Genomic DNA, 12,591 nt, shown 5'->3' on the forward strand with positions numbered 1-12,591 from the left:
TTTTTTCAAAAACCTTTCAAGTCCCTTGCAATGTACCACCACAATCGTAACTCCAGGGTATGGAGCCACGAATTGGCAACACTCTGCTCCTTACTCCAGCCAGTCAGTTGGAACCACGAGTACTCACTCAGGGATTGGGATTAAGGCGATCCCCAATCTTCCAGGAAGGTAACCACCGAATTGCAGAAAATGACATCAAATAACAATCAAATATTTTATCATTTAAATGTACAAATTAATTACAAAATCGTGCGCATACATACTTGTTTGCACAAATTAAAAGTATAATTTGTTGGGTCCTGCTCGCTTGTAGGCAGTGATAAGCAACTTATTTATCATTACAGAATCCATACACTGCCTTCACCGTTAACAGCAAGACCTCAACTGCTTATGTGTAAGACACAACATAACAGGTTGTTCTTTCTTACAATGATACAAACTCATACCATAAAAATAACACAAGAAAAGCTGATAATGTATAGGTCAGATTAATGCTAATTATCAATAGTAAGCTTTGTTTAAGGTAGGCAACAATTAAGAATGCCAACGTGGAACTTTTGACGTCGCCATATACACGTAGCGTCATTCCCCACTCTTAAAATAAACAGCCAGTATGAAAACGATATATTATTGAAAGCGAGGGAGAATTGCTGTTTTTTAATGTTATAATATTAATCTAGGAAAACAAATAACAAAACTTATTTTATAAAATAATTCATATTTGCCCTTGCACATAAAATGATTAAATAATGATTTACCAGGTGAACCGTTTGAGATGTCAGAAAAGTAAACTGTTGTGTACAGTGTCTCTCAAAAGTCTTAGGACAATGACATTTTAAACTAGGCAACCCAAATTACAAGGCGTAGGTGGGTTGCATGTAGAGTTAGGCTCAATTTCAGGTTTGCCACATCCACAATAGATATTTATGAAATATGAAAGAAAGAAATCCAAGTATTATTGTATAAAACTAGAAAAAATATCAGTATTACATTTGTTGCAAATGAGAAACTAGTACTTTATTGCTTATGAGTTTACACAAAGAAAAGAGGAGAGAGGAAATGGAAGGGGACAAAAGAGGGGAGAAGAGAGAGATCAAAAGGGGAAGAGGAAAAGTAAGGTAGGGAATAAAATAGAGGACAGAAGTGGATGGAGAAGTAATGAGGTGAATGGAAATATTCCAGGAGAGATGAGGATAATTGAGCAAAGAGGAGATACGAGGAGAAAAACGAGATGAGAGAAGAGGAGTTTGGAGAGGAGAGGAGGAGATGAGAAGAGGAGAGTGGAGAGTAGAGTAAAAGAGAGAAAAAGAGAAGAATGAAAAGAAGAGGAGAAGATTGCAGTGAGACAAGATAATAAGAGAAGTGGAGGAGAGTGGATTGGAGACAAGATGCGAGAAAAGTAGGGAAGGCGATATGAGATAAAAGCAGAGGAGAATTAGAAGAGAATAACAGAAGGGACTGGAGACAAGAGGAGAGAAGAGGTAGTTGCAGAAAATATTGTCTTGGCGTCAAGAATTGATGTATTTAACAAATTATCGACATGAAATATTCAATAACATTTTGAAATGTATTTGAGAATGTAAAAGATCAGTGCAAAATGCCGTTTGGTTGAGTTTAGAGCAAGATAAAATCTTCCATGTAAGATCTTTGATTTTATGTGTGATTATACCACTAAAAACATGAATGTAATTTTAATATTTATAAGAATTATCCAATTTTTCTCCTCTTCTCGGTTCATTGAAATGGAGATTTTGTAATTTAATATTTCCCCTACCCCCATCATTAATTCCAAACTGAATTATTCCGTTTCACATGGTGTGGACAATGAACACAATGGGATACGTCTAAAACTTACAAATATTTTCTGCCACAGGATGTGTTTGAACCTACGACATCAGGTTGACAATCCTTAACAGTAATCACTACCCTACAAGCTTTCGCTCCTGAAAGCAGGTAGAAGGAGCTGACCAATGTGAAATGTAGATGCAACTCTCCTCCTACATGTAATGTGCAAAGAATACTTGTTTGTGACAAAGAAAACGAAGGTAGTACGAATCAGCGATAACATTTAATGGAGAATTGCACATGATGAAAACTTTTCATTCGATATTTGCGGAGGTTTCCTTGCATTGAACTGGTGTGGGAAAAGGGGTAAAATTAGTATGTCCTGAATTGCCACAAATATAAATTGTTATTTAATTAATATTTGTCAATGTCTTGAAGCAGTACACAATAATACCAATAATCAGACAACAATGCTGCAGTAAGATGAAATTCTTGAAGTTACTGAATGATGTACAACAATGATGCTCCCAGTTGATCTACTATTCAACAATCGCACACAAGCATTCCGTTGGTTGAAAATAACAATAACAATAATAATCAGACTACAATGCTGCACTCAGATGCAATTATTGAAGTTATTGAACGATGTCATTTAAACTTGTTTAATATTTTTATACAGAATATAGTTTTTTCATTCGAGATTTTTTAAAAAAAAAAACATTTTACTAAAAGTGTCCAGAATTAATGCCACTACTGTATATACTGTATTAAATGTATAGGTGTATATTTTTATTTCATAATCATATTATTAGGGATGGGCCGATATAAAATTTTGGCCGATACAGATAAAGTACCAATATAAAATTTACCGATACCAATATAAAATTAGATATGGTACTTGAAGAACCTGAAATGTTCATTGATCTCCTTAACAAATGTGTGTTTTGAGGTGACTGCAGTGCAAAAGAAGTTATTTAGACAATTACTTTTTAGAAAATAGGGCATCGAGATTATCCATAAAAATTACAACAAAATGGCAGAATTTTGCATTAAATTATAAGATATTTATCGATATATTGGTTCGGTAAAATAATCAGTAATAATCAATAATACACCGATATGCTTATATCGGCCGATACTGATAGAGTACCAATTAATAGGTCCCATCCCTACATATAATGTTACTACAAGGACTCACAGTCTTTCCATTGTCATTTAAAGTTGGTAGATACAATATGCACCACCCTGTATGTTCACCTCTTGGGCACTTACTTGACTACCATTGAATCATGTGCTCATGCAGGGTAGCTGCTCACGGGGAATTCTGGGAATTATGTGCAAATTATTTGGTTTGGGAATTCTGCTTGAATTTTTATCCATAGACGTGAAAAATTGCAACTTTTATTAATCCAAATCCCATTGAATTTACACATATGAATGTCCTGAGGCAATTTTTTCACAGTTTAGTTCCTATTTTTATCAAGGAAGGAAAAGAAACCTGCATGGAAAATAAAATAAAATTATCTCAATCCATTTACTTTGTTAGTGTCCTTTACAGATCATTCTATCTGACATGTGGAAAATCATTGCAAGATAAGATATCTTGAAATTGATTACGTAAATTTGAGTTTGAAATTCTTATACAATTAACAATTTTTTGTAGATTTGTATATCCTGTAACATTTGTGACTTGTGCTTAAGTATGTGAAATGACACCTTAAATGAAACATTTTAAATGCATTTGCCATTTATTTGAATTAAATTAAAATTTTTGGATACATTGGAAGCACACAGACTCTTTATATTATTGTTAATATATTTGTGTGTGTATGTGTGGTGATACGCGGTAATATGTAAGGTTGAAATGGAGAAAACATCTGCTTGTATCATTCAATTTTTGGAGAGTTCACCTTGAAAACTGGGAATTATACTTGAATTTTATCATGGTCCTAGAGTGGCCACCCTGTCATGAGCACCTACCTATTTTTATTAATACTACCCATTATATCTTGCACTATTAACTTTTCCCAGGCAACTGAAATTAGGCACATTGAAAGGGAAGGCACTGTTTATTCCAAACTAATATGCATGTCTTACCTTCCTTGTAAAATATTGCATCATAGTTAATTTGTCTCAAGAACATTAAAGGAAATAATACTTTTTCCTCTGTAATTAAGCTACTCTCTGGCAAGTAGAACCGTAACGTTTGTTATTGCTTTGTATTGTAAATCTTCACAAGCTCAGTTTAATATTTGGCACAGAAAACTTAAAAATTCATAGAACATTAGTATTATTTATTTTTAGTTGATGCTTGGACATGCTCCTGAATCATGTGAGTGATGCAAATGTACAAAACATTTGCAACACAATATTTTAGAATAAGAAGAAAATGCTCAAAGTTGCTGTTATGAAATTAATTTCCAGTTACCTAGGTTTTGCATTTTGTTTGTTACTTTTCAAAACCTTGGGCTTGTTTGTAAAGTTCAAAAAATTTTTTTATTTATTTAACTAGTTTTCACCCTTGGAATATATTTTTTGTTTTGTCACTTTCTAACTGTATTAATTAACAATAAAGTGTAAAGTACTGTAAAATATTAAAATTTAATAATCTTTCAGCTGATTGAGAAGAAGGAAGGCTTATTCAGAATGCACATGATGGGCAAGAGAGTTAATTTTGCTGCTCGTTCTGTTATCACACCTGATCCAAATATTTGTGTTGATGAGATAGGAATTCCTGAAGCATTTGCTAAGAAATTAACCTATCCAGTAGCTGTAACTGCATGGAATGTGGCTGAATTGAGAAATATGGTACTGAATGGTCCTGATATTCATCCTGGGTAAGTTAAACATGAAATGTTAAGAGCATAACCCCCAAATGTATGAACAATTTCAATACAAATTAATAGGAAGCCTCACCTGATGCTCCTTTCCAGTTTTATCCACTATTTTCACTTCGTTAAACACTTTTTATTTTATTCTGAATTCAGTGAAATAGTTAAGAAGCTGCTTTAGTTCTGAGAAGCAAGAAGTTTTTGTTAGTTTATGTATTCATTTTCAATTTTGGAAACATTCTTTAGAAATGCACAGTGCATCCTTCGATTTTGCATTTTTTACCTTTTTTGCACTTTACTTTCAACCACAATGTGGAAACATGTTATGATTAGAGCTGAGCTGATACCACCATTTGCTGATACCATGACCGATACCCACTGATACCGATACTTGTATAATTCCTGTATGAAATTACAAAGGCTAGTTACCAAGTCATACTAACTCGTCACATCGCTAGGCACAGATTTAGAAATATATAATTTGGCAAGCCACCCCGAGCCAAGTGTCTCAGAAATATAATAATAAAATTGTTTCTATGTAATACGTTAATATAATTATATGAAAATTAATTAATTAGTACTTAATTTCTCTGATGCGTATGGAGTATTGTTGTATGTAACCACAGACTAAGGAATGGAGGAAGGACAACATTAATACTTGACTAAAAAATATTGTTATTACATAAATAGTAAAAAGACGTTATAAAATCAGAGATAAAACAGCAAATATTCATCATCTAGCTTACGTGTAGTTATGACTGCAAAAATTTGTGTAAGAACAAGTAATGCAAGGAAATTTATGTCAAAGAAGTAAAAAATTGAATATTTATTGAATAACAAAAATAATGATAGTACGTCCATTTGATGAAAAGTAAAGTTCCTGATAAATATTTGATGTACATTATTGTAAGTAGTGTACATAAATCTTTAGAGTGGCCTCTCCGATGGTGTCGCTTTGTAATCAATAGATCGCTGGTTCGATACTCAGTGCTGGGTCCCACTTTAAAATGTAGGCCCAGTCCCGATTAGCTTATCTTTCTTAGTACTGTCATTCAAAGCCGTATGTTCCCAATCTAATCTCGGCAGAAATTATTAATTGATTTGCTTTTTGTGCTACTTTTGGCTAATTTGCGAAGATGGGGATGAGTGATGATGTGATGAAATTGATGAATGGACAGTCCCAAATTCCATATCCAGGCTGGGATTTGAACCCTGGTGTCGTAGCGTGATGTGCTAACCACTCCGCCACAGGGGCCAGCTTTTGGCGGAAATAAATAGCCATCATTGGCCGATACCGGCAGTCATGCGAAAGACAGAAGTGAAGAGGATAAGTATGAATTGCTGATTCCCCTTCGCGCTTGAAAGTAGACAAAACAAAGCTAATTTCACAGTGACCTTCATCCCTCTTTTTTCTTTTCCAAGAACTCCGCAACTACCTGACCTGGCATTAGTGTGTGTAGGGGGGGGGGGAGGGGCAGGGTGGGGTTAGAAACATCCACCTATCTTACGACCACAATCTTCAAGCAAGAATTGGCTGTGAATGGTTTATTTCCTCAGCAGAATTGGCTGTGAATGGTTTATTTCCCTCAGCGTTAACTAAGCAGTTACATGTCTTCATGGTCATGTTTGGGTTCAGCTTTGACTTGCCCATGCCTTTGATTTTGCCATCTGCTTCCCAGGTGGGTGAGGTTTTATCCAATGTTTCTAGGAAAATCTATGGAACTTCCTGTGCTGGTCTCCCGATCTGTCACAAGGAAGGGTGAACGAACTTTAAAATGGACAAATGTTGAGACGAGCTGTTGCCTTTGCTCGCTCTTCTAGTCACTGAAAATCTTTGGTATCGGATGGTACCGGTAAAAGAAAATCAACCGATACTCACCAATGCCGATAGCTCCGATATCAGCCGATACCGATACATGGGTATTAGTATTGGCTCAGCCCTAGTTATAATATTTCCCCCTGATCTTGATATTTTTCACACTTAGCCAATGACCCCAGCAAAATGAATCAATGAGGTTCCACTGTGTTTCTAGATCATTTTCTATTTTGTAGTTGGTTGGTTGTTTTGTAGTAAAATCACAGGTCTGTCAAAAGTTAAATCCCCACTACAGTGGATCCCTGATTTTACTTTCCTGAATTTCACATTTTCCCAAATTATATATTCAATTTTGGTGGTCCCAATATTGCAAAATGTTTTAAAATTTACCTTGATTTTACATTTTCGTGCATTTTAAGTTCTTTCAACTTGGTTCCTTGAAAAACATAAAATCGAGGTTCCATTGTTTTGTCAAGAAGAAATCTGTTCACCTGAGGATGAGAGAAGTGATAGAGTAGATGGTAGGTAAAAGATAAACAACGGACAATGGTCAATTAATATGAGATTGGATACTAAAATAAAAAAAAAGTCACTAATATTCAGACAAATATAACATTCTGTTTATCCTTTTTTCCCATCCAATTTTCCTCCACTTCTGCTTCACCTCCAAGTTTTGATCCATGTACACCCAGAATTTTTGATGAAAGTATATTATAAATATGTATATATTGCATTTTTCTTATTTTACATTACTTTTCTGCACCAGGAAATTTCTGTGGGGAGATTATTATTAGTCGACCATTCTATGCACTTGGTTACAGAGGTTGCTATTACAGTGAAACCACGATTTTATGTTCCTTCATTATACGTTTTCCCACTTAATACATTCAGCTAGTCAGACCCCGGCAAAAGGCCATGTTAACTAATAGGAAGTGCACCTCGATCTTATGTAAACTCTAACTCCTGTTTCTCTGCTTTATATGTTTTCCCGAACAGTGACGATGTCATAAAATTTTCCATAAAGCTGTTCTTCTCCCTCATTTTCCTTGCTTTTACAGCTGTTCATGCACCACATGACCTTGAACTTCCAGAGCTTAGGCAAGAGGAGGAGGAGAGAGCAGAGAGGAATGGCTGAGAAAGGGGGGAAGGATGAGGTGGCACACAAAATGCATTTGTCATACCTCCCTTGACGAACAGGAAGGGAAAAGACTTCTTGCATTTTCTGTGAAGATGAATTTAGCTAATTCTTCTGCCTCAGGATTGGAGAACAAGCACACTGTTGCCTAACTGATTCTCACTAAATGCTGCTTTCCCTAGAGTTCGGACACAATGTAAGTGTGTGACTGAGGCATCTTTGTTCGCCCTTCCCCCTCCACAAAAAAGCGAGTGGAAGATTGACAACAGGCCTCAGTCACCATTCCCTTCTTTACTCATGCAATTACGGAATCATCCTTAGTAGGGCTGAGCTTATATCTCCACTGATACCCTGACCGATTTCTACCGATACCGATACTTGTATAATTCCAGTATAAAATAACAAGTTTCTAAGTCATACTAACTCATCACATCACCAGGCACAATATAATATAATTTTAAGAGCAGTCCCAACCAAGTGTCTCAGAAGTAATAATAATATTATAGGTGTTTATAATTAATACGTTAATATAATACATTTGTCTATTCATCATAATATGTAAAAAGTAGTGGCGTACATAATTCTTCTTCAGTACTGTCATTCAAAGCCGTATGGTCCTAATCTAATCTTGGCGGAAATAAATAACCCTCGATTGGCCGATACCAGCATTAACACAAAAGACCTACGTAGAAGGGAAGTATACAAGAAAATGCTGAATCCACTTCCAGCTTGAACATAGATAAAACAAAGCTAATTTCACAGTGACCTTCATCCCTCTTTTCAAAGAACTCCAGAACCACTTGACTTGGGCATTAGCATGGTGTGTTGTTTAAAAACGTCCTCCTATTTTACTCCCAGGAGCTTTCAAGCAAGAATTTGCAATGAATGGTTTCTTTTATTTCCACAGCATCCGGAAAAATGAGTGATAAACAAGAGGGATGTGGCAATATTTTCTGGGCAGTCAGATTTCGTACACATCTAAATACGTACCATTAAAATAAGTATTTTGGGCCAAGAAGTATTTATCTACTTTTTCTCATTTGCTGGAGGGGAACAGAGGTAAACTCAAGGGGGAGGGGATGTTTGCTCTCCTCATACCCCCTATGGTTGTCTGCCACATGGGAGACCCAGGTTCGATTCCCGGGGTGGGTGATCGAAGGTCTGAATTTTTCTAGCCTTCGCAACCCTTGGGGGATAAAGGCAGCTGGAGCATGGTGCTGATCACATCACCTCCAAAATGGCTGAGATTGAGAATGTGTAGGGCCATACCCCCACATCCCTTAAATGTAACTTCATGGCACGGTGCTATATGCACAGGGAACTTTAAACAATGACCCCCATATGGTATCATCACTAGTCTTGTAATTACTAAAAGGTGCCAAGTGTTGTCTTGCTCACGTAGAAGTGGGCCCCTTTACATGAGACATCTGAACTAAACATAAGGGTGAAAAGCGATTGTCCCTACTCCTTTTCTTTGACATGTTAAAATTATAAGCAGTCACCTCTGGATATGTACATTCAAGGAACATAGCATGCTAGAAGTAATGTGCCACTGGTGTGCAGAGCTATGCAATAATTGTATGATGCAGCCTCTTTCTCTTTTTATTGCTCGTACCTGCATTAGAAATCTTACTCGAATGTCCATAGCATTGACAGCATGGGAGAGTATAAAGCAGGAATCCTTTTTTCTCTGTCTTTCTGCAACTTGGGCTGGGAATGAAGATGCATCTGATAAGACTTGTTCAACATCTGCATTTTGGTGCCGAGGACCTTTCACTTCTCTACCTGTTCCACAAGCTTTCTCCCCCCCCCTCCTCCTCCTGTTCTCACAGGGGTGTCTGAGGCATCAGCGCCAGTGTTTGTCTCGTGGCTCCAAAGCAATGACTCATCGATCATAAAGGGGAAAGAAAGGCATTGTTTTGAATGTGCAGTCTAGCAGTGCTGTTTTGCTTTGACAATTACAAAGTACAAGCACCAGACACAAAGTGAGAAGTTAATAGACAAGCAATTTATTTTTCTTGTTGTTCTGCCTTCTGATAAGATAATTCTGATAAGGCAGAATTTAACTCTATCTTCCGACTGACACAAATATAAACATCTTGAACATGTAGAACAGTGCAGGAAGGAAATGCACACAATGCTAAGTATAATGTAATCGTTGCTTTTCTTCCAAACAATTCACATGCTGAAAATAAATCACGCAATGTTCATCATTGGAATGGAGCCCAAGACCAATAAAAATACACATTATTTATGGGGAAACTATTGGTGAAAGAGGTATTTGCCCTCCGCAGAACTGCTAAATCCAACAATAAATTGTGAATTAATGTGAGCGTAATTATAATCCCGTATTGTGACATCTAAAAATGCATAAGTTTGACAAAGCTTGTTTTGAGTTCACTTTATGCTGTTGGGCTAATCAGGACTGGATACATATGCAGTTTCAAGTTGGATCTGAACCATTCTTAAATGAAGATGAAGATGATTGCCACATCAATAGTGACTCACCTGCAGTCATGGTTCCATGCCCAATGTGCTGTTTCGCTGTCTCAGTTGACATGCGAACTGGTCTCTTCATTTCAGTGTTGTTCACTGACATTTTGTCTCCAGTTTTTAAATCTTTCCACCCATTCGTACACTCTTCCCTGACTCAAACAACTATCTTCATACTGAATCTTCATTCTTTTGTAGATTTGAGAAGGTTACACACTCACTGACCACAAAATAACTAAAATATATAACACTTTAGTTTCTCTTCCATGGTGCAAGTTGATAGTGGAGTGGCCATGTTGTACTAGCTACTGTGCAGGGGCATACTGCTCGTCTGAGGAGCCATTTTGTGTCCAGAAATAAGATTTTCCATTGTGTATAGTTTTTCATGCATTTTAGAATAATATTCCTGATTTTCAGTGATTAATCAGCCCATTATTAACATTCACATGCAGCATAAATAATTTGAATTGCTGAACTTCATTCAGTTTCTTTTATCCAAAGTTTACAACATAAAGAAGTTGAATAGCAATATCATTCACATGATCGTCGATTCATTAATCACTGTCTTTTGTATTATTGCAGTGCTATTAAGGTTGAAAGTGAAAATGGGACTTCCATTTATCTTAGTGCAGATTCTGTCGAACAACGAGAAGGTCTGGCCAAGAGACTTCTTACACCAATAGAGAAGTCCCCAGAGTTTTTCAAAGGATTGAAAACTGTAAGTGGTTTTTTTTTTGTATTCTCAATTGCGATGATTTGAGTTATAATGTTAAATTACTAGTGTTTCACCATGTATTAAAAAGAAAAACGTGTGTGTGTGTGTGTTAATTTTTAGAGGTCGGACGGTTGAAATTTCGACCACCTAGAGGCACATATTTTTGGTAAATAAAAGAGCAAAATTTCGGTAGAAAGCAGTCATTTTTGGGTTCGAAAGTGGTAAATAAAATAAAATTTCGGTGTTATAGCATTGAAAAATCAGATCAGAAGCAGTACATAAAATGACGTTTTGGTTTTAAAATTGTGAAAATAATCCTAAATTTGATTTAAAAAGTGCACTTATTACACAAAATAAATGTATCCCTTCTAATTGCACACTTTATGTAGTTATCAGACTATTAAGTTTATTCCTGTATAAAGGGGTCCATTTTTGCTTCTCAAATATTTACAGCAGAATTAATCTATTTTCTGTTAATTGCATAACTCTCAGGATAATTCAAAATTCTGGAAGTGTCATGTCAGTAAATAAACTCTAAATTTTGTGTTTCAGTCAATTTCTCATTTTGCAGTTCGTTTCGTGACAAAACAGGGTAGGAAAATGCACCTCACACCTTTCAGAAACATTAAAAATTAACATTACAATGTATTATTTCACATTTCGTGTTTTCATCCAAAACAAAATATGCATGCCTGCCAGATGTATTTCGACCAGCAGTGTGCGTCAGCAATTAACGTCAGGGTTGTTAATGGCCCAGGAACCCATAAATTTTAATGGGTTCCATTGGGTTCCGCTGCAGGACCGGAACCTTTTTTCTTGCACAATTTAAATTCGGTCCAAGTTGCGTATTGTTACATTGAAAAAAGGTTCCTGGACCGTATTTATTTAAATTGATGTGAGAAAAAAGGTTCCTTGACCGAATTGAAATTCTTCCGTAAAAAAGGTCCCTGGACCAAATTAAAATTCATTCTGGAAAAAGGTTCCTGGATGGAATTTAAATTCATCTGGAAAAAGGGTTCCTGGACTGTATTTAAATTGATCCGGAAAAAAGGTTCCTTGACCGAATTGAAACCTTTTTCGCTTCATTTCTAGTGAAATTCTTGCCTGTTTTGATATATCACATCACCCCCTTTCCTTTGAAAGTTTTGCATTGAATTCAATATGGCGGTCAACAATATGCCGGACCCCCGCTTGACACACACAGCTAGGGATCTCCCTGTGCCTAACATATTTCTTTCATGACCAGGATAACTCCTTTACATTTTGTAGGGGGTGTTAAGGGACATTTGACCCATCATAGTTCATGTAATGAGGCTTTAATCAGTCACATAGTTACACATATTATTTTGTATCTTCTGATTCCATTGCAGTCCCAGAATGATGTTTTCATATGTCTTAGAGTATGGCAGGATGGACCAAATATATTTTTTTCACGATTTTTGGTGATGACATGTTTTGAGATATTCAAGGTCAAAGGTCAAGATCACGTGGCAAAATTATATTTTTATCGAAAGGTAGGCTTGTATATCACTGGAAAGCTTGTTCAATTCTCTGTACAGTAAACTTTATTTGAGCTTCCTAGGCGAAATAGGGGCAGAGTTACAGCACATTTAGTATAGCTAAGTGGGCTCAAAAAGGGCAATTTATGCGAACTCTAACCTTGAATGATTTAAAAATTACAAGACGCACGAGACTAAAAATTTTCATAGTTACTAAGTTCCATGCATAGTTTCAACTCCCCAAATTTCATGAAAATTGGAGTTGGTCAGGTTGTGGGCTGTGTTGATTTCATATGGAATGACTCTTGTGTCTGTTG

The 12,591-nt window shown here is 36.1% G+C and overlaps 1 protein-coding gene across 1 annotated transcript in view; it reads left to right on the plus strand.

The window, feature by feature from the left end:
• LOC145984027 (DNA-directed RNA polymerase I subunit RPA1-like) overlaps nt 1-12,591 on the plus strand; it is a 314,984-nt gene that overhangs the window by 52,977 nt on the left and 249,416 nt on the right. Inside the window, exons 10-11 of the mRNA XM_083117344.1 lie at nt 4,402-4,622; nt 10,643-10,778. Of these exons, the coding sequence (XP_082973470.1) occupies nt 4,402-4,622; nt 10,643-10,778 (357 nt within the window). The remainder of the gene's footprint in view (nt 1-4,401; nt 4,623-10,642; nt 10,779-12,591) is intronic.

This window comes from Lepisma saccharinum, chromosome 2 (genome assembly GCF_977018435.1).
Source record: "Lepisma saccharinum chromosome 2, izLepSacc3.1, whole genome shotgun sequence".
In the NCBI taxonomy this organism is placed as follows: domain Eukaryota; kingdom Metazoa; phylum Arthropoda; class Insecta; order Zygentoma; family Lepismatidae; genus Lepisma; species Lepisma saccharinum.